General features: G+C 41.8%; 1 protein-coding gene across 1 annotated transcript; it reads left to right on the top strand.

Annotated features, from left to right (window-relative positions):
* The first annotated feature begins 1,277 nt into the window (after positions 1–1,277).
* On the top strand, positions 1,278–11,273 carry LOC307137575 (C-type mannose receptor 2-like). Its single transcript, XM_079835325.1, has 5 exons — positions 1,278–1,643; positions 1,735–2,079; positions 2,303–3,616; positions 10,035–10,111; positions 10,716–11,273. The coding sequence occupies exons 1-3, from the start codon at positions 1,391–1,393 to the stop codon at positions 2,746–2,748; spliced, it is 1,044 nt and encodes a 347-aa protein (XP_079691451.1). The 5' UTR covers positions 1,278–1,390; the 3' UTR covers positions 2,749–3,616; positions 10,035–10,111; positions 10,716–11,273.
* The last annotated feature ends 12,886 nt before the right edge of the window (positions 11,274–24,159 follow it).

Raw genomic sequence — 24,159 nt, 5'->3', positions numbered from 1 at the left:
TTGTCTCCAGTGAAAGTTTGTAAATCGATCCGGTGTAAAGTCACTGCAGAGGTAGGTGTCGGTGATGATCCTCAGCTCTCCATCAAGGTTGCTGTTCACAAAATTAATCCACCTCTTCATCGTTTTTGTTTTGTAAGCTGTTATGTAAGTTGTTGACTATAGTAACTAACAGTACTAACAGTAACTCGCGATTGAACTGATGCGAATGTGCTCTAGTTATGATCGTGTTAGGGGAGGAGCCAGGCTCGGTGGCTCCAGTGCGTCATCGAGCCACCGTTTTAGCCCCGCCCAGAAAATCCTGAACACAGCAACGGTGAAAAACTGTTTAACGGTCTAACTTCTCAATTCAGTACTTCATAGTTCACAGTCTTTGTAATGTGTTTCAGCAATACATTTCTAACATTTATAATGTGTTTAGAAATAAATCTCAGAATTGCCTTTACAGGGACTTTAAGGCATATACAGATTATTAGCCAAAAATGACTGGTCATAAAAGCTATTGAACAAAGTTTACAAAGAGAGAATTATTTGAAAAATTTTAACCAAAAAAAATATTTGAAGGACTTTTACACAGCACCCCTGCTCTCGTCCCCGGTTGGGAAACACTGGGTTAGCATATAATAATTTATGATCGTAGTCATGATTTGTAAATTATTTGTTTATCATTATCTAATAACTTGTAAATAATTTATAACTGAATCTACAAAACATACAAAAATGTACAATTTATTAAACATTTATAAAATGCATAGTCATGTTTTGTAAATTATTAGTTCATCATTAACTAATCAATTGTAAATTACTTATAACTGAATCTACAAAACATACAAAAAATAATTAACATTTCACTTATTAATCATTTATAAACGCATAGTCATGTTTCGTAAATGATTAGTTAATCATTTACTAATCACTTGTAAATGACTTGTAATGGAATTTACAAAACATACATACTGTAAATGTTAGCATATCACTTGATAATAATTTATGAATGTTTTGTAAATTATTAGTTCATCATTAACTAACCACTTATAAATGACTTACAACTGAACATTATTATAAAGTGTTACCAATATATAGCAATGCATATACTGCAGTATATTGAAAAATATAAGCACTAGTTTCCCATATATAGAAAATATATTTAGTATATTTCCATATATTTTTGTTTCCCATATATAGAAAATATAATTCCATATATGGTCATGGTTTGTTGGTACATCACTAACCAGCTGATTGCATTTATTTATTGTGCTGTAAACAATTCACAGGAACCTGCACAGAATATTCATGCACCCTCCAGTATCACTTTGTGAATGAGTCTAAGACCTGGACTGAAGCTCAGAGATACTGCAGACAGAATTACACTGATCTGGCCACCATTGATAACATGGAGGAAATGAAGAGGCTCATTAAAACAGTACGTGGGACTTACTATGGCAGCGCTTGGATTGGTCTGTATGATGATCTGAACAGCTGGAGATGGTCTCTGGAGAATACAGCATTAGAGGGAGGTTTTAAAAGCTGGTATGTCCAGCAACCAGTGAACTCAGGTGGACAGAGTATGTGTGTGTACATGTCATATAAGGGAAAATGGAGTGAAGCCTTTTGCTCTGATAGATTTCCATTTGTTTGCTATGATGGTGAGAACTACTGATGGACTTTCTAACAAATAATTAGAACAAAATATTTGTTATTATTTTATCATATTTCACATAACTTGTTTTTCCACAGGAAGAGTGAATGCTAGTGAAAGTTATATATTTGTTTACCAGTCCAAAAACTGGACTGAGGCTCAGAGTTACTGCAGAGAAAATCACACAGACCTCATCAGTATCAGGAATGAGATCGAAAACTTCAAAGTTCGGTCATTACTTTTATATTATTCAACTGCTTGGATTGGACTGTACAGAACCAGATCTTGGTCAGATCAGAGCAACTCTTCATTCAGTAACTGGAGGACAGGACAGCCAGATAATGCTGGAAACAGTGAATCCTGCACTGCAGTGTCATTTAGAGACTCTGGGAGCTGGACAGATGAAAACTGCAATACTGCATTACCTTTCATTTGCTACAGTGGTGAGTGAGTAGATCTTTAATAATAAAAATAACCATTCATTTAATCTAATTTAAACAATGTAATAAATGAGAATAAGATGTATTAAAATATCACAATATAAAGGGTCTTTAAAAATAAAGTAATATATTTCCATATATTTTGTTTCATAAGGGTATCATGGTTTGTTGGTACATCACTGACCAGCTGATTGCATTTATTTTCTGTGCTTTAAAAAATTCACAGGAACCTGCACAGAATATTCATGCACCCGTCAGTATCACTTTGTGAATGAATCCAAGACCTGGACTGAAGCTCAGAGATACTGCAGACAGAATTACACTGATCTGGCCACCATTGATAACATGGAGGAAATGAACAGTCTGGTTAACACAGTTAATGGGAGTTACAATGGTTCAGCCTGGGTTGGACTGTATGATGATGTGAACAGCTGGAGATGGTCATTGGAAAACAATGATTTATATCAGGAAGGAAAGAAAGATTTCAGAAACTTTTATCATGAACCAGACAACAATGGTGGGAACAAACTTTGTGTTTCCATGGATCCTAATGGAAACTGGTATGATTCTTTATGTGACAATGCAAACACATTTGTCTGCTATGATGGTAAGACATTCCAATTGAACATTTTTCAATTGAACCTTTTTTTAATATGCTATATACATATTTAGTTTCCTTTCGGTGAAATATTAATCAGTAAGTCTCAACAAATGTCACTGTCAGTATTGTGGTAGATCTCTAGAACATGTCTAGCTTAGTTGGCTTGGATCAAAACCCAAGTATACCATATTATAATATAAAAATTATAAATGTAAATGGATTGTAGATATAAATGTATACATTTAAACATAGTTGACTGAGTAACAAATGAACACTTGATTGATTTAAAATGTATATTTTTATTTTAGGTAGAGGAAACTCCTCTCAGAAGTATGTTTTGGTATATGAGGGAAGGACCTGGACTGAAGCTCAGAGCTACTGCAGAGAGAAATACACAGACCTGGCCAGTGTGAGAAATGAGACAGAGCGTCAACAGATACTGAATGTTACACGTTATTATTATAGTAATGGTTATTATAATAGTTATACTGTTTGGATTGGTCTACACAGAGACAGACTGTGGTCAGATCAGAGCAGCTCTTCCTTCACATATTGGCTGCCATATAAAAAAGGCGATGTTGCACAACCAGATAATGGTGCAGATGTCCCGGGACAGCAGGGAGCTCAACACTGCACAGCTGTGTCTTTAAAATACTTTGGTCAGTGGACAGATGAGCACTGCTTTGCCAGTTTGCCTTTCTTCTGTTACAATGGTAAGCTAATATACCTCCTGTAATGAAATAAAATAATAAACATCAGGCTACTACACACAGGAAACAAGAAAATGAATGTGGATGTAAATGTGGATTCTGTAAAATAAAAATAATAGAACGTCTATATCAAATGTATAACATGATAAAGTTTTGCTAACGCTAGTCTTCTGTTTGCTTTTTGGTGAACTCGATGACCATCACATCAACACCTTTTCAGATAAGTATGGTATGTTCCCTTTCAGTCGGTCACTACGACGTACGTCGGTATTACCGACGAATTGGGATCACTTCAGAGAGCCCCTATCAGCTTCGAGAACTAAAGAACAGGCCAATGAACAATTGGCGTGCGAGATTTGCATCTCGCGCTCCGCCCGCGCCGCGGGTATAAACAGGAAGCGAGAGCATCGCACTGACGTCATTCACTTCGGAGCCGAACGGCATTGAAGTACAGACTGCTTCCTGAATTCCATTCAGCGATATTCGAGAGTCTAGAGAAGAGGAGAAGAGGGACGTTGTGCTGGTGTGACGACTGTTCCAGTGGGACCGAGATCTCAAGCTGCATTAAAACAACTGCTGTTATCACAGCAAAACAAACTGTTGGTTTCGGTGGGCGTTCCAAATTGAGTGCAAACACAGGCTGCACTATTCCCTGTGTGTTGCCGCGGTCTCCCTGGGTGCTTCAGCACTCTCTTAAAAGAGCGTTTCCTCACAAAGAGAGCAACACGGGTGTGTCACTGCGTCTTTTTCAAGATGTCATTCCACCCGTGCGTTTCTGGATGCGGTCGTTCCCTCTCGCCCGCTGACGGCCACAATCACTGCATCACGTGCCTGGGTTTACAGCACGCTGAGGCAGCGTTTGTGAATAGCTTGTGTTCTCACTGCGGGAACATGACTATTGCGGTGCTTAGGTTGAGACTCACCTACCTTCGGGAAGGCAGAGTCCCCCTCCCCATACCTCGATCTAGAGCTATCCCTAACCAGGATAGACCTACTTCGACGGATGGCCGGGGTGACCTGAGGATTACGTTCAGGACAAACCCGCCTAGTGTCCCTACGCAGGTCCCTGAACCCTCACAAGCACCGCTGCCGGTGGCGCCCCCGGAAGAGATCGCTGGTCCCGCCCATGGGCGCCCAGTCATCTCTTTCGGAGCGCCCGCAGACGAGCAGATGTCGATTGCAGCATCGGAGGGGGAGTTCCAGTCCTCGGAGGATGAGGACTCAGCTGTACTGCCTCCCTCTGGGAGAGTGGCAACGGTTGAGTCGGACCCCGAGTTGACGGCTATGCTTTCCCGGGCCGCCGAAAAGGTCGGGCTTGAGTGGAACCCTCCACATCGTCCCGAACCTTCTAGGTTGGATGATTGGTTCCTGGGGGGGGGGTCGCGCTGGTTCTCAGCGTTCCGCCCCAGTGCCATTCTTCCCGGAGGTGCATGAGGAGCTTTCCAGGTCGTGGACGACACCCTTTAGTGCCAGAAACAGACCTGGAGGCTCCTCCCTCCTCACTACCCTTGACGGCGGACAGGCCAAGGGTTACGAGAGGATCCCGCCGGTCGAACGTGCCTTCACGATGCAACTGCGTCCGGCGACCGCCTCCGAGTGGCGTGGTGATCCTCGTCTCCCGTCCAAAGCCTGTAGGTTTTCGTCCAGTCTGACTGCGAAGGCCTATAGGTCCTGCGGACAGGCCGCGTCTGCCTTGCATGCCATGGCATTGCTCCAGGTGCACCAGGCCCAGGCACTCATGGACATGCACAAGGGTAGGTCTGACCCAGAGCTCCTCCGGGAGCTCCGGGCGGTGACGGACCTCGCCCTCCGGGCGACGAAAGTTACCGCCCGTTCCGTTGGTCAGGCGATGTCCACCTTAGTGGTCCAGGAACGGCATCTCTGGCTCAACCTGGCCGACATGAGGGAGACTGATAAGAACCGGTTCCTGGACTTTCCCATTTCGTCGGCCGGGTTGTTCGGCGACGCGGTCGAGAATTTCGCCCAGCAGTTCTCGGCCGCCCAGAAGCAGACGGAGGCCATCAAACATATCCTGCACCGGCGGCCCACTGCTGCCTCCACCCAGCCGCCGGCTGCAGCGTCTCCGCCTGCCCGTCGCCGAGGACGTCCTCCTGCGGCCGCCTCCGCTCCCGCCCCAGCCCAGCAGCAGCCTCCAACCGGCCGTGGGCGTGGAGCTGGCTGCGGGAAGAACGTCCAGCCAGCTCAGGCCGCTGCCAAGCCAGGTGGCAAGCGCCGTCGTAAGAGACCCTGAGACGGGCCGCCCAGAGATGGAGGAAACTGCTCTTCAGGAGATGGCTGCAGCACCACTCCTTCCCCCGGAGGAGGGCTGGGGGAAAACTATTTGTTTGTCTGTTCCGCCCAAATTATCAATAAAAGAGCAGTTTCCAACATCTCTGGGTGCCAAGAGAGCGTGTCTGGCGGTATGCGACGCTACCATGCCTCGTACCCCTCAGACACCTCTCCCCTCGCCAATAGGGGGCGTTGGTTGTGCGAACGCACACAATGTGCCTCCCCACGCTCGCCCGTCCCCTCAGCGGATGCAGGTCGTGTGTCAGACCCAGACCCCTGCACGGACCACTCCCATGTCGTCCTGGGGCCCCTGCGTTCCGCTGCGCTGCCCCGCTCCGGGTACGTCTGTGGTGCCGATGATCCCGCTTGTACGGTCTCTGGGGGCCTGGCTAGCGCTTCCCAGTCCGTCTCGCTGGCTCATCCGCACCATCAGACTCGGCTATGCGATTCAGTTCGCCCGGCGTCCCCCGAAGTTCAGGGGTGTCCACTTCACATCTATACCGAAGGAGGGCGCCCCGGTGCTTCAGGCGGAGATAGCTGTCCTATTGGCGAAGGACGTGATAGAGCCGGTCCCTCCAGCCGATATGAAGTCCGGGTTCTACAGCCCGTACTTCATTGTACCCAAGAAAGGCGGCGGGTTACGGCCGTTCTTGGACCTGCGTTACTTGAACCGCTCCCTCCACAGGATGCAGTTCAGAATGCTAACGCAGAAACGCATCTTCAGGTGCATCCGTCCCCAAGATTGGTTTGCAGCGATCGACCTGAAGGACGCGTACTTTCATGTCTCGATTCTCCCTCGACACAGACCGTTTCTACGCTTTGCTTTCGACGGACGGGCATATCAGTACAAAGTCCTGCCCTTCGGGCTGTCCCTGTCGCCCCGTGTCTTCACGAAAGTCGCGGAGGCGGCCATTGCTCCCATGAGAGAGCGTGGTGTTCGCATCCTCAACTATCTCGATGACTGGCTGATTCTTGCCCAGTCGCGGGAGCAGTTGTGCGAACACAGGGACATGGTGCTTCGGCACCTCAGCCGGTTGGGTCTTCGGGTCAACTGGGAGAAGAGCAACTTCTGTCCCGTACAGAGGATCTCTTTTCTCGGGATGGAGATCGACTCGGTCGCCATGACAGCGCGCCTCACCGAGGAGCGCGTCCAGTCGGTGTTGAGCTGCTTGAGTACGCTCAAACGCAGTACAGCGGTCCCACTGAAACATTTTCAGAGGCTCCTGGGGCATATGAAAGCAGCAGCCGCAGTAACACCGCTTGGGCTGCTCCAGATGAGACCGCTTCAGCACTGGCTACACGACCGAGTCCCGAGATGGGCATGGCACAGCGGGTCCCTCCGTGTCCAAGTGACGCCGAGATGCCGCCAAACCCTCAGCCCGTGGTCGGACCCTTCATTTCTACGGGCAGGAGTGCCTCTAGAACAAGTGTCCAGGCATCATGCTGTCTCCACGGATGCCTCACCCACGGGCTGGGGTGCCACGTACAACGGGCTTGCAGTATCGGTTCTGTGGACGGGGTCCCAACTGCAATGCCATATCAATTGCCCGGGTTTGTTGGCAGTTCGTCTTGCTCTCAGCCGCCTCAAAGGGTCGCTCAAAGACAAGCACGTTCTGGTCCGGACGGACAGCACGACGGCCGTTGCGTACATCAACAAACAGGGTGGTCTACGCTCCCGCCGTTTGTCCCAACTCGCCCACCATCTCCTCCTGTGGAGTCAGAAGCATCTGAGGTCCCTTCGTGCCATTCACATTCCGGGCCTGCTCAATCGGCGGCCGATGAGCTCTCACGGTTGCCAGTGCTCCCCGGAGAGTGGCGACTCCACCCCCAGGTGGTCCAGCTGATCTGGAGTCGCTTTGGGGCCACACAGATCGATCTGTTTGCCGCCCCCGACATGACCCACTTCCAGTTGTTTTATTCCCTGACCGAGGGGACCCTCGGCACGGATGCACTGGCACACAGCTGGCCCCGGGCTCTGCGCAAATATGCGTTTCCCCCAGTGAGCCTTCTTGCACAGACACTGTGCAAGGTCAGGGAGGACGAGGAGCAACTCCTCTTGGTAGCTCCGTACTGGCCCAACAGGACGTGGTTCCCGGAACTAGTGCTCCTCGCGACAGCACCTCCTTGGCCCATTCCTCTGAGGAAGGACCTCCTAACTCAGAGATGGGGCACCCTATGGCACCCGCGTCCAGACCTCTGGAAACTCCATGTCTGGTCCCTGGACGGGACGCGGAGGTTCTAGGTGACCTACCGCAAGCGGTAGTCGACACCATCGCTTCCGCCAGAGCCCCCTCTACGAGACGGCTATATGCGCTGAAGTGGAACCTGTTCGTCGATTGGTGTTCTTCTCGCCGAGAAGACCCCCGAAAGTGTTCGGTCGGATCTGTGCTATCTTTCCTTCAAGACGGGTTGGAGCGAAGGCTGTCTCCCTCCACCCTCAAGGTATATGTTGCCGCTATCGCCGCAAACCATGACCTCGTTAATAGTGAGTCCTTAGGCAAGCACGATCTGATCGTCAGGTTCCTGAGGGGAGCGAGGAGACTAAATCCTCCTCGCCCCTCCTCTATACCCTCTTGGGACTTGACTCTGGTGCTGACCGCACTGCAGAGGGCGCCCTTCGAGCCTTTACAATCAGTAGAGCTTAAGATCTTGTCTCTAAAGACAATCCTCCTGATTGCATTGGCCTCAGTTAAGAGGGTAGGGGACCTGCAGGCATTTTCGGTCGACGAATCGTGCCTGGAGTTCGGGCCGGGTGACTCTCAGGTGACCCTGAGACCCCGGCCTGGATACGTGCCCAAGGTTCCCACTACTCCCTTCCGGGACCAAGTGGTGAGCCTGCAAGCGCTGCCTTCAGAGGAGGCAGACCCAGCCCTGGCTTTTCTCTGTCCAGTTCGCGCTCTGCGCGTCTATGTTGACAGAACGCAAAGCTTTAGGACCTCAGAGCAGCTCTTCGTCTGTTACGGAGGACAGCAGAAGGGAAAGGCTGTCTCCAAGCAGAGGATGGCCCACTGGATAGTGGATGCCATCGTCTTGGCGTATGAGTCCCAAGGCGTGCCCTGCCCGCTCTGGGTTAGAGCTCACTCCACCAGGGGTGTAGCCTCTTCCTGGGCGTTGGCTCGTGGCGCCTTGCTGACAGACATTTGTAGAGCTGCGTGCTGGGCCACACCTAACACGTTCGCTAGGTTTTATAGCCTACGTGTAGAACCGGTGGCTTCTCGTGTGCTCGCTTCCCATAGTCAGCTTCACTGAAGTGCCCGTTCTAAGTGTCGGCTTGCTGCGCCATTCCCTTTCCCATGGAACGGATACGTGCGCTTATTTTCTCCAGTCGAGTTCCCCAGGATTGGCGAACCCTGTTGAGTCCTCAGCACCCCTCGGCAGTCAGATGTTGCGGAGCATCCGACGCCAGGTCTGGCACTTGTATGCATTGGTGGAACTTGTGTCAGACTGGGTTCCGTATGTCGTGACCCCTACCGCGGTCCCACTCGTGTATTCTCCACGGTACAGCTCCCTACGACGAGCTCGTGTCTTTCCTTTGGCAGAGTTCCTCTGCCGTCTCAATACGGTGTCGTCCCCCGCCTGTAATAGGCCGGGGCCACCTCTGGGACTTCATATGTTGAGCTGCCCACGGCCAGCCCATACGTATTCTTTCCACGTGGTAACTCCCTCTGGGCATGATGTGGCTCCTGCAGCGTCCTTCGGGCACGCTTTCCCAGCGTTATCCAATCAGTCTGCTGAATGGGTCTTGCGGAACGGCAGTGTGACTCTCCCTGCGTGAATCTCCCCGCCCGCATCAGAACGGGGTCTGAGGGGCTCTCGCTGGGTGCTGGTAGTGGTAGTAACTGTGGCGTTTTCCATAGGGATCCCAATTCGTCGGTAATACCGACGTACGTCGTAGTGACCGACTGAAAGGGAACGTCTCGGTTACGTATGGTAACCCTCGCTCCCTGAAGGAGGGAACGGAGACGTATGTCCCGTCGCCACAGTTCCTTCCATCACTGCATGGCCGAGTCACTAGTTCGGCTCCTCAGTGAAAAACGTCAGTGCGATACTCTCGCTTCCTGTTTATACCCGCGGCGCGGGGCGGAGCGCGAGATGCAAATCTCGCACGCCAATTGTTCATTGGCCTGTTCTTTAGTTCTCGAAGCTGATAGGGGCTCTTTGAAGTGATCCCAATTCGTCGGTAATACCGACGTACGTCTCCGTTCCCTCCTTCAGGGAACGAGGGTTACCATACGTAACCGAGACGTTTGTGTATATGTGATCTGTTTGTTTGTTTAGTTATCAATAATCTCAAAACATAATTTATTTTTTAAACTGAGTATCAAAACTGTTTTGACACCTGACCTGTTTTTTATCAGAAATGGGAATGCGAATAGAAGTTACAAGTCAAGAACATTTGTCAGAGTCTCAGATTGAAGAGCTGGTGATTATACAGGTGAGTAACTCAACAGAGCAATGAAAATGTATCCTTTTTCTTTTCTTTCTTTTTTTACATAATTAATATATATATATATATATATATATATATATATATATATATATATATATATATATATATATATATATATATATATATATATATATATATATATATATATATATATATATATATATATATATATATTTATACTACATACAACTCTATATAAACATATTATAAAAAGGCAACAATGCTATAAATACTTTAAAATTTGTATAAAGTGCACTCTAAAAAAACGTTGCTATATGGCACTAAAAGTGGTTCTTGGCTCATAATCATATAGGGGAACCTCTTTAAGTGCTGTATAGCACCAATCTTGGTGCTTCAGTGGTTCTTCACCGGTTCTTTGGCTGAGGTGCTATATAGTACCGCTACCATATACAGAACATGTTAAGATATGGTGCTATATAGCACCAAAAGTGGTTCCTATTTGATTACGTCCAAAAACCACTTTTAGTGCCATATAGCATACATTTTTTTAGAGTGCGATCATTAAATGATATGACTGAATAAAATATCAGCACATGATAGGTGTGTCATAAAGCTCATATATTTTCAGTTACAAAAGGAGCTGATCAAGCTCGGACTTCCCAACAACGTCACCATGCATTTGAGAGACTATCATATGATCAATCCCTGATGGAGAAGGACAGCGCTTTGCAGTTTCTAATAAATACAGTTGTGGGCTCAATACTTAATCAAGCATGACATTATACTATAATCTATAAAGACCTTTACAAATGAATGATCCAGATTTTGTTTTTCCTAAATGTTATGTCAGTGGCATGTGTTGTTTAATGAACCTATTAAATCAGTGAAGTGGTTTATTTATATAAAAATACTAACAATGCATTTAGCTTGATTTTCAGTGCCAGAATGATGGAAAATTATAACATACAGTACAGTACAATGTTCTCGTTATGCAATTTTTTTTTTACATGAATGTGATATTTTGATCTGAATATAATCTATGTAAGACGATGAATGTGTTTTATTTGAAATTTTGCATAACAATGGTACTAAATGTTGTGCCATTAAAGTTGGCTAAAGTTTAAAACTTTGAAAGGGAAGCTATGTTTGTTATGGGAAGCTATGGATTTTATGGATAAGTAGAACCAAAAAGAATGAAAAAATTATTAAAAAATTTTGGTAACACTTTATTTTAAGGGTCCAGAATAATGCATTAGTTAAGCATTAATTAAGGGTTAACTTGTGCACAACTAAGCATTAGTTAAGCACGAACACACTAGTAATTAATGATTAACTTTACATTTAAAGGGTCCGTAATTATGCATTAGTTAAACTAGTAATAATAATGATTTGCTTGTTCACAATTATGCATTAGTTAAGCATGGACACAATAGTTATTAATGATTAAGGCGAGACACTACAGGTGAATAGGGATTTTTTTTTAATTACAAGATATCACTGTGAAACTTCTCCAGTTTATTACTGACATAAACATAAGAAAAAAATGTATTGCAAGTTTTGTGTAAATGAATGTTTTAATATGCAAATGAGGCCTTATATACTTAAATATACGCTCATTTGCATACTTTTCCAAAAACAAAATCTGGAAATTGGAAAGGACCATGTTTAAAATTCTTGGTTCTATTTGTTGACATGTTAGATGAGAGGGCTTTTACAGAGGGGATTCTGGATATCTTATTTTGTGCTTTAGTAAATTAGAGAATACTGACAATAGCCTTAAAAAATCAATTTTCGCCATGTTTTTTGGAGTTAAAGGACATATAACTCAGGATAGGAATGATCTATCAACAAATCCCTCTGTAAAAGCCTTCAGAATATAGTTCAGTATAAGACTGCAAAAGTTGGTGCTTGTAGGTGCTACTGAAGTGGATATATCTGACTCTGAGTGTGAGAAAAAACTCATTTTGAGAAAATGGCCTTTAAAGTTTTATACTGTATAACTGCATACATTTCTATAAAACCCCCAACCTATAAACAAAATATATATTCAGTTAATTAATATCAATAGTGTATAATATTTAAAACACGTGGAAATTGATAAATGAATAAATTATTAATAGCAATAGTAATTAGAGAACTACTTTAAGAGAACTAAGTTACCTTAACAAACACCAGTCACAAAAACTGCAGACGAACTGTCCCTGTTTGTTGTATTGGTCCATCTATAACTATTTGAATCTAATTCTGACGGGGTTTCGTCGTCTAATCTGTTGTTGTTTACTTTCTTTTTACTAGCTCTTGCTACTTGGTCTTTTCTGTGAGCGTTTATGAGCCGATTTCAGCTTGTCTGCACTTTCTCTCAGGCAGAGACACAAGCAAGCGGCAGCGCGTAGTGAGAAATTCACATCGACCAATCAGATGTGGTTTTCGGCTGCAAACTTTCGCGGTTGGTTAGTTCTACAAAGGAAATGTCCATATTTGGATTAGACAGCGCGGTGTGTGAGACTGAGAGCTTTATAATGATACCAAGCATGACATGTTTCTGTGAATGGAGACGGCACGAGAGCTCGCGTTAGAATAACTTTTGATGATTTCGGGTTGAAATCTAAAGGCGCACGGCGACAAAATATAATGAAATAACCACCTTAATGTGTAATGTTGACATTTTTTTTATTTTGACATGAAAGCTTACATGTTAAGGGAGCAAACTGGCCCAAAATCTCAAAATTGACCACTGCATGAAAAAACGATGTTTTCACCTGCCGTGTCTCGCCTTAACTTAACATTACAGTAAGGGCATATTAGACTTTATTTACAACTTAATAAGCCAGTTCAGCTCATAGGACTTGATGTTAATATCCCTTGTAATCAGCACTTCCTAGTTTTTTAAGTGGGGAGAGGGGTAAGAACGTCATCAGGGTCTTCAGGTGGGCACCCTCCTTCACCGGTGTTTCGTTGATAGGCCCACGACACCTCCAGAGGGCTCAACGGCAACACCTGGCGTCCCAGGTGAGCCCCCTTCTGCTTTTACCCCTCCTTGTTGTTCTTTGCAGCCCAGTTAGGATCCTTCCTCTTTATCCATATCCACCTGCTGCTTCGCTCTGCTGCCTCCGACATTGATCTGATGGCTTTCCTGAAGGCCTGTCCCCGAACTCCCACTCCATTCAGGAGCCTGGCTATAGATGTGGCCACAAATCCTCTGCAACCAACCTCTACCGGAAGTACCTGTGTACACCAGCCTAGTTGTTTTGCCTCCAAAGCTATCTCAGTGTACTTCAGCTTTTTCCGTTCATACGCTTCTCCTATTGCAGCCTCCCATGGTACAGTTAGTTCCACGATGAACAGGGACTTCTGTGAAGATGACCACAGAACAAGATCCGGCCTGAGATTGGTGTTTAAAATCTCAGGTGGAAACTTGAGTTGCTGATCGAAGTCCACTTGCATTTTCCAGTCCCGTGCGGCATCTAAGAGGGTGCTTTCCAATCTTGCGGTTGGTTTTGCTGGGCACTGCCCTGCTGTCACGAAGGGGATAGTGGATGAGTGACCGGATGTTGGGTGAGGGAGGGCATTGATGAAGGATCGCCTTCCTTCCAGAATGACTGCCAGTTGGCGAAGGACCTGGTTATGCCTCCAGGTGTAACGGCCTTGGGACAGACTGGTTTTGCAGCCGGTGAGGATGTGTCTGAGAGTTGCTGGGGTTTGGCAGAGAGGGCATGCTGGATCATCTCCAAACCACTGGTTAAGGTTCTTAGGTGTAGGAAGAACATCGTAGGTAGCCCTGATGAGGAAGCTTATTTGGCTTCCTTCCATCTCCCACATATCTCTCCAAGTGAGCTTAGGGTGCTCCAGGTTTTCCCAGGTAGTCCACTGGCCCTACTTGGCTTGTGCCACTGCCTTTGTGCTTCTCTCTACTTCCTGTTGATGCCGGACCTCAGCAACTACTAGCTTTCTCCTCTCTGCAGATGTTGCCTTGTGCCATGTAGGTCGACTAGTCCCAAGTCCAAGCCCACCTCTTCCTTGCTGCACTTGTCCCACTATGTCTCCATGTCTGAGAGTGAATTGTGCTTGCTCTACTGCCTCAGCTGGGGTCCACTTCCTCCCAGTTGCCAGTCTGGGAGGAGCTGTTCGTATGACTGCATCTTGAGACTCTGCCAGGGTCATGCTCAGCCTCACTTTGGTGCACTTGTATTCTTCTGTGAGGCTAGAGATAGGCAGTTCCAGTGCCCCGTTTCCGTACAACCCGATGTTACATATATTATTTTTCTGTGGCTGTGTAATTATATGTCTGTATTTTCTGTTAAGTTAACTGAACAATAAGCTAGTAATTATGTTTAATTACTGCTGATTTTGCCACTATAAATTGCTAAAATAGTTTAATAAAGACAATTTGAGCCCCTATTCTGAAGTGAAAGTTTTATTCTCATTAATTATGTCACTTGTTGAATGATATTTAAGTTTATTAACCAAAATAAGCCAATAATTAAGCCTAACTACCATTAATACAGTACTAATAAAGGCAATTTGACCCCCTATTCTAAAGTGAAAGTTTAATCCTCATTAATTATGGCACTTATTCAGTGATATTTAAGTTTATTAACCAGAATAAGCCAATAATTAAGCCTAACTACCATTAATACAGTACTAATAAAGGCAATTTGACCCCCTATTCTAAAGTGAAAGTTTAATCCTCATTAATTATGGCACTTATTCAGTGATATTTAAGTTTATTAACCAGAATAAGCCAATAATTAAGCCTAACTACCATTAATACTGTACTAATAAAAGCAATTTGACCCCCTATTCTAAAGTGAAAGTTTAATCCTCATTAATTATGGCACTTATTCAGTGATATTTAAGTTTATTAACCAGAATAAGCCAATAATTAAGCCTAACTACCATTAATACTGTACTAATAAAAGCAATTTGACCCCCTATTCTAAAGTGAAAGTTTAATCCTCATTAATTATGGCACTTATTCAGTGATATTTAAGTTTATTAACCAGAATAAGCCAATAATTAAGCCTAACTACCATTAATACTGTACTAATAAAAGCAATTTGACCCCCTATTCTAAAGTGAAAGTTTAATCCTCATTAATTATGGCACTTATTCAGTGATATTTAAGTTTATTAACCAGAATAAGCCAATAATTAAGCCTAACTACCATTGATACAGTACTAATAAAGGCAATTTGACCCCCTATTCTAAAGTGAAAGTTTAATCCTCATTAATTATGGCACTTATTGAGTTATCACTAAACATTTCGCTGTTTGTGACTTCTGCTGCAGACTCGGTTCAAAGGATTACGTTAAACAAAACTTCACTTCAAAACTCTAAAATGAATAACATTTCTGTAATCATTTAACCATTATTTATCATGTAATACTTATTGTATACCGTGGACACAATGACTAGAAAGTACACCAAAACGCAACATAAATTCACAAAATACACCAATTTAATTTGTTCGCTGTAATACACATCTTTAGAATCCATACGATGATCTTTATCCAGCGATCTTCATCTTCAACAGCGACCGTAAACAAAGCCCGCGCACGTTATGAATTCAAAAAACTCGCTTTACAGCAGTGATATCAAGCGCTCATTGGCTCTCGCCTGCTTCGTCACAGATTGCGACATGCCGTGTTTTCGTGTTTGAATGAGAAACGCGCGCGCCTTCAAATAGTGGAGTGAAGCTTAAATTAAATAACTTAAATTATCTATATCGCCAGAGAGGACTCCGACTGCAACACATCGTCATTTGGACTACTATTGGTACCGCTTTTGACATTTTCACAATAAAGAAATTATTGTGATTACACTTTTGTTATGTTTTTTCTTCATAAATTCACCCTAACGTTACATACTTTTAAGAAATGTTTATATGTAGGTTTAGAGGTTTGAGTGAGATTAGTGGCTCAACATATAATTGTAATGCTATATTGTTACTAAAATTTAAATTTTCCAAAACATTTTTGCTCATTAAGTTGTATTGTCATTTTTTATTCTCTGTTTGTTATGTTTGGGTTTAGGGATATAACATGTATCTATAAAATGGTAAAAGGGGAATTGTACATCTTTTTTCATGATATAAAATATATATATATATATATTTTTTCTGTAATACATAATACGTTTGTTTCAATGTTAACCTTACCTTAAACCATTTATACAAATATACAACAAAAGTATGTTTTGTGTCCGTAAAAGCTGCTTATTCTGGTCAATAAACTTAAATATCACTGAATAAGTGCCATAATTAATGAGGATTAAACTTTCACTTTAGAATAGGGGGTCAAATTGCCTTTATTAGTATTGTATTAATGGTAGTTAGGCTTAATTATTGGCTTATTCTGGTTAATAAACTTAAATATCACTGAATAAGTGCCATAATTAATGAGGATTAAACTTTCACTTTAGAATAGGGGGTCAAATTACCTTTATTAGTACTGTATTAATGGTAGTTAGGCTTAATTATTGGCTTATTCTGGTTAATAAACTTAAATATCACTGAATAAGTGCCATAATTAATGAGGATTAAACTTTCACTTTAGAATAGGGGGTCAAATTGCCTTTATTAGTATTGTATTAATGGTAGTTAGGCTTAATTATTGGCTTATTCTGGTTAATAAACTTAAATATCACTGAATAAGTGCCATAATTAATGAGGATTAAACTTTCACTTTAGAATAGGGGGTCAAATTACCTTTATTAGTACTGTATTAATGGTAGTTAGGCTTAATTATTGGCTTATTCTGGTTAATAAACTTAAATATCACTGAATAAGTGCCATAATTAATGAGGATTAAACTTTCACTTTAGAATAGGGGGTCAAATTGCCTTTATTAGTATTGTATTAATGGTAGTTAGGCTTAATTATTGGCTTATTCTGGTTAATAAACTGAAATACCACTGAATAAGTGCCATAATTAATGAGGATTAAACTTTCACTTTAGAATAGGGGGTCAGATTGCCTTTATTAGTACTGTATTAATGGTAGTTAGGCTTAATTATTGGCTTATTCTGGTTAATAAACTTAAATATTATTCAATAAGTGCAATAATTAATGAGAATAAAACTTTCACTTCAGAATAGGGGCTCAAATTGTCTTTATTAAACTATTTTAGCAATTTATAATGGCAAAATCAGCAGTAATTAAACATAATTACTAGCTTATTGTTCAGTTAACTTAACAGAAAATACAGACATATAATTACACAGCTACAGAAAAATAAAAAATGGCTTATTAAGTTGTAAATAATGTCTAATATGCCCTTACTGTAATGTTAAGTTAATCAATAATAACTATTGTGTCCATGCTTAACTAATACATAATTGTGAACATGCAAATCATTAATTACTAGTTTAACTAATGCATAATTACGGACCCTTTAAATGTAAAGTTAATCATTAATTACTAGTGTGTTCGTGCTTAACTAATGCTTAGTTGTGCAAAAGTTAACCCTTAATTAATGCTTAACTAATGCATTATTCTGGACCCTTAAAATAAAGTGTTACCAATTAGGGTATTGTAGGTAGAGGAAACTCCTCTCAGAAGTATGTTTTGGTATATGAGGGAAGGACCTGGACTGGAGCTCAGAGCTACTGCAGAGAGAAATACACAGACCTGGCCAGTGTGAGAAATGAGACAGAGCGTCAACAGATACTGAATGTTACACGTTATTATTATAGTAATGGTTATTATAATAGTTATACTGTTTGGATTGGTCAACACAGAGACAGACTGTGGTCAGATCAGAGCAGCTCTTCTTTCACATATTGGCTGCCATGGACTCAAGGTGATGTTGCACAACCAGATAATGGTGCAAATGTCCCAGGACAGCGGGGAGATCAACACTGCACAGCTGTGTCTTTAACATACTTTGGCCAGTGGACAGATGAGAGATGCTTTGCCAGTTTGCCTTTCTTCTGTTACAATGGTGAGCAAATAAACCTTATGGAATGAAAAAGAATGGGGGGGGGGGGGGGGTCATTACAATACATTGTTGATGTTAATATCCCATTGTTATTGTGTAATTATTTTATGCTAATGAAAGCTCTGTCTTCTATTTGCTTTCTGGTGAACTTGATGACCACTATATTGACCCATCAATTCAGATGGATATGGTATGTTTGTGAAGATATGTACTCTTTTCTGCTGTTTTCAGTCCAAAATAAGTATTTTTAAAGGTCCCATTCCGCATGATCCCATTGTTCAAACTTTAGTTAGTGTGTAATGTTGCTGTTAGAGCATAAATAATACCTGTAAAATTATAAAGCTCAAAGTTCAATGCCAAGCGAGATATTTTATTTAACAGAAGTTCCCTTTCAAAGCCTACAGCGAACGGCTGGCTTGGACTACATCCTGGTACTTCCTTCTTTAATTACGTCAGTAGAGCAGTAGAACAGACTTACCTCCGCCCACAAAGAAACGCGAAAAAGGGGGCGCGGTCTTGTTGCTGTCCCACGTGGAGAAGCGGACGTGTCGCGTGGAGAAAATGAACTGTTGCGTTGAGTGTGTTTATCGCCATGTCGTCGAGACGCTGTTATTTTCATCCAGGAGTCAAATCACCTTTGTTTGGCTTTCCCAGGGACGCTGTAGAGATTATTGAACGCATACATCTCTCCGTTAAGAGGCGTGACCTTTCCAACATGCGCTAAGCTGCTGTCGAATCACAACACAGGAACTGCTGGCACCTGCGCTAAGCTGCGGTCGAATTACAACACGGTAAGCGCTTGCACAATCAGAACTCGTTACGTGTTTCTGAAGGAGGGACTTCATAGAAAGAGGAAATCACCAGCCGTTTTTAGGACAGTGAAAACAGCGGTACACAGATAAGTACATTGTATGAAAAATACTGTGTTTTTTTACACGCGAAACATGAACACATGTTATATTGCACACTGTAAACACAATCAAAGCTTCAAAAAAACACGAAGAACGGGACCTTTAAAAATATACATCATAACTGGATTTTATTGTTTGTATTCATGCTCTTTTTTTTACTGATCAGTGCAGGACTGAGAGTTGAACGTACAAGTGTGGAAAATCTGTCAGAGTCTCAGATTGAAGAGCTGGTGATTATAAAGGTGAGAAACATTTCAAAACACCCATTATGGTTTTAGTTTGTGTTACACAAAAAAAAAACAAAAAAAACACATGCAAAATATATGCATTATATTATTATATGCTGTTGTCCTTAAGTTGTTCTAAAGTATACTTTAGAACAACTTAATGACAACAGCATATAATAATAATAATAATAATAATAATAATAATAATAATAATAATAGTTATTATTCATATAATTTTTTTACAGATCTTTGTAATATATTTATCTCAAAAATATCTCAGAGAGCAAATCACGTTTCAGTTACAGGAAGAATTTATCAGACGAGGACTTCCCAGCAACTTCACCATGCATTTGAGAAACTATCGTAAAATGGCACCGTGAGAGATAACTACAGCATTTCTGCACACAAGCACATAGTTTTACAGTTCATGTTTTTTTTTGTTGTTGTTGCTTTTTGCATGTTTTTTGTCCTATTGATAACAGAAATGTTTAATGCCACATGATTGTCCTGTATTGCATATTAACATTTTTAACAAATATAAGACTTTATACAATATTTTAATGGCAGGGTTTTCGCTTTTTGATTCTTGTTTTTAATAAATAATCAATAACATACAGTAGATTGATTGTACTCATATCAGAATGTAATTTTTTTATATATATAATCAAACAGATCAAATATTTTGTGTTATTTGGTCTTGCAAATTTGTTAATTTGGTCCAAGGCACTGGGATGGGCTTCAGCATCCCTGCAACCCTACGAATTGGAGAATAGATGGTTGGAGGATATGTTAATCTGTCTGATAAAATTAACTTGGCAATCTATTGGTCATCAACCAAACATAATGATAAATCAACTTTTTTGGCACTTCAGAGATACGGTTGTGTTTGTCTTTGTTGTCAGCACAAAACAGTACAGTAGAATGATACAGTAACAGTATTCAATGGAACAACCACATGAAGACAGATATTTGACATGATATACATCATATGACACAAAATGTAAAAATCCATCTGATTACATGGTCATGTGATATTCTATATGATACTATTTGTAGGTTTATCATACATTACAATAAATAAATCACAAAAAAAGTTATTTTTCTTTATTTCTGGCCCTATAAATGTCACAATGGTGTAAATGAGGCAGGAAAGTGGAAATAAGTGCAGGAAACTTTAAGGGTGCAGTATGTAATATTGACAGCTAGTGGCTGAAATGGGTACTGCAGTCCAAATTCAAAATATTGGACAGCGTTGTTTCCCTCTCCTCATACTCAGCACTCATGCAGGTTGCCAGATTGGGGACATGCATCAGAAATGATCGAGCGCAAATGACAATGAAATGAGAAGACTTACACACTGTAAATTGATGAGTTGATTTATCCGTATTTTAACCCTTTCACACATATATGCATAGTATACTATCACACCTGTGTAATCAGTCTTGGCATCACATCACATCACATGATCACATGATCAACTGCTAAATTCAAATGTGCTTTTGTGGGGCTGAGCCAGAGAGAGACGCGCTCAGTGCTTGAAATATACAACAGTTATTCAGTGTTTTCAACCTTATAATGTAGGTTTTTATTTATTTTTTATTTAGGTTTCAGACATTTAAATACACATAAGTACCAACAAAACATAATTTAAAGTTTGTAAAATACAAACTGATGTCTATGGGAGCGTCAATAATAATCCTTTCCATTAGGATTAGAAAAGTTTTATTCATATCAGATACACATTGTGTAAGTAACTTTAAAGCTTACTCTAATCTTCTTCCAGTTCGCTGCATGGCCACTTACTGTCACGTCGGGGAATGGTAGAAAGGAGCGAGGTCTCAATTGCATGAGGATAAGAAGATTTATTAAATGAAATAAAACAAAAACAAACACCCACGAGGGGAAAACCAAACTTAACTAGGACAAAACACAAGGGTCAGGAACATGAAGCAGGTCAGGGAACAGGAGACAACGATTGAGCACAGAACTGTAAACACAAGGATAATAAATAGGGAACAAACAAGGCAGGTGATGAGGGAAAACAGGTAGGACAAATGAATCAATAATTAGGTAACAAGAGGGACGGGGTCAAGACAATAGACATGAGAGCACATGGCACAAGGAACACGTGACACACCATGTGCTCACACAAAACATGACACAAGGCTTGTTCGACTTCACCCAGCGATGCGCAGACCGATCGGCGGCAGACTTGAAGCAGTGCATGCCGGTTAGAAATTTTGTCCGACTTGAGGCAGCGGCGACGCCACGTGACAGTGACGTATGTCAACAAAGTGCCGCGAGAGCGATTCGAGAGCAGCCGGCGAATACAGCCGGTGCAGTTTCTCCAGAGCAGCTGCTCGAGGCTGCAGGGGCTCTGATGACGACACAGCCGTTCCACGATTGGCCAGATTCACCGCATGACAGCGATCACGTGCGTTTCGTGTTTATTCTAAAACCTTCAGCTCCACTAATGCGCACAAATCAGTTTTTTATAACAGTAAAACCTCCTTTCATGTAGTCGCGATGTTATATTGTCATGTTTATCAAAATATAACTGATTAAAAACATAGACCCCACTTCATTGATAGTGTAGGCTTATATGTTGAACTTTATTCTGGTACAAACACACGCTGTATTAAGCAGTACATGAAGTATTACATGACAATAATGTCTCTGAAACATCTGTGTATTGCCAAATATTGCATTTATTTCACTTCAGCTGATAAAGTATGCAAACACAGCGCGAGCATCACTGCGGGAAGCAGAAAGTGTCCGACTTCACGTCTCCGTTTGCAGCTCCTCCCCGCCTGCACGCGGCTACTCTCGCCGATCAGTTGCATCCAGCCGCAACCGATGTCGAACACACCTAAACACAAACACATGGCCAGCAAAGACAAATACCAGCCATGTGCTCACACAAAAATAAGACCAAACCGGGAGTGTCAGAGTTCTGTCACAAACCCAATAAAACGCTACACAGAAGTGACAGAACCCTGACCCTTACTTTCATGTATTTCGGGAGAAGTAGATGAATTCACGTGTTGTTCACGTGTTGTAAATCCAATAGATCCGATTCTCTGAACTACAGCACAAACTAAAATGGCGGCTCCCATCGCACATATAGCTCAACTAACGTGATCATTATAAAGGTGTTTGCACAACAAAACACATCTGATTGCCCATTTAATAAAAAAGGAAAAATTTAATAAAAGCAGATAATCAGTTATACTACACTATTGTCTGTAAGGGTACTGTCTAAAGCACAGTTACCTGACAAATATTTTTTAAGCTACACGTAACTTTTTTAGTTTATTCTTAGCTAAAAACACTTAGTTCTTTCAAAAATATATGTGCTCATTAATGTATATTTACTTCTTTCAAGTAATAAAGTATTCTCGTAAGTTTATAATATGGCATTGAAAATATATACCCCGGGTGAGGGGTTCGAATGCAGGTCGCCATGTTGCCCCTCCATCTTGAAAGTACATTAGCCAAATAGGGACATACCCGTAAATTCAAGCTTCGCCTTTCGTGTTTTAACACTCGATGGCACCGTGTCGAATGTGGACGAGGTCGAACTGGAAGCCATGTTAATCTTGGACTAAATCGGCCACCGTAGGAGTTAAAACGAAATCGGAATTGAGAGGAACAGAAACTAATATTCACTGGATGGTCATATACCTTTTCACCACTAGATGGGGGAAAATATCACACAGTGTAGCTTTAAACTAAACCTGATTCTCCATTTTCCTCCACTCCAGATACGGGTTATACTATATATATTTTTATTTTTATTTTATTCACTTACGAATATTTTTACTTAATTTCTGTGTAAAGCACTTTGAATTGCCACTGTGTATAAAATGTGCTATACAAATAAACTTGCCTTGCCTTGCCTATTGTGACTGTGTGAATCTTTGTGAATCTGTGTGAAAGCTTTTCCTTTTTTTTATTTGTAAAAAAGAGACTTTAGATAATTTTTATCTAAATACATTTAAGTTTTGTATAACCATATTTAAAAAAATGCATAAAATACAATGTGCCAATTACTCTTCATTAGGATGCTGATTTCCTGTATGAACTAGTTCAGACATACTCTCCAACCACAACTTTCATGCACAAGCTGCAGAAGAGAATGGCTCCATTTTAGCCTGGATGCCAGCCGAAGAGCCCCACCCACAACATTTGAGATCAGGAAGTTCGGTCTGGACTTGATCCGTTGAGGATCAACTATGCTCGAACCAGAGCTGTTCGGACCAATCAAATTGTCAGGGCCGGCTTTATACGACGATGGACAGATGATCAACAGTAACGTAATCATTCACGTCACCAAAGAGTGCTTGGGTTGAATTTGTTCTAATCCTAAATGGAGAACTTATTCAAATATGCATTCACCTTTACTATTTCTCTCAAAAATGATGATCGTGTTGGTAAGTACTCCGTATATCCTTAAATTATTTTTACAACACTAGCAAAGATTCTTTTCTTCTTCTACTTATTCCAGTGTGCGTGCAGTTCTGTTCTGTTGACAACTATGCGTTGCTCAACATGTCACTTACTCTGTTGCTCTGATTGGTTGTAGGTCTATCCAATTGAGTGTAGAGGCATTTTCTTTCCTGTTTCGGTTGAAACGTCCCATAATCACAGCCCAATGGAGCAGTATCAGACTCATATTCTGACTAGAATATGAGTATGAAGATGTCAGGCTAGCTCCATTTAGCACTGGGAGAGCAAATTGTTCTGCATTCCTACAAGTAAATATAGACTTGATGGTAACACTTTTCAATACAGGTGCACTAATATGCATTAATTCATGCTTAATTGATAGCAATTCATATATTATTTAATCTATTAATCATATAGAATGTTCATTAGTTGCTGATGCAGTAATCATTGATAAATGGGTTTGTTCTTCATAACGTCGCTGTCCGATGAAAAACACGTATGTCCATTTTGCAGATTTTGAGATTTTTTGACGGATTGAATGTCCAGGT

The sequence above is a fragment of the Gobio gobio genome (genome assembly GCF_949357685.1).
Source record: "Gobio gobio genome assembly, chromosome: 14".
NCBI lineage: Eukaryota > Metazoa > Chordata > Actinopteri > Cypriniformes > Gobionidae > Gobio > Gobio gobio.
The sequence above is the reverse complement of the archived record's forward strand: the minus strand, read 5'-3'. Positions and strand labels throughout refer to the sequence as shown.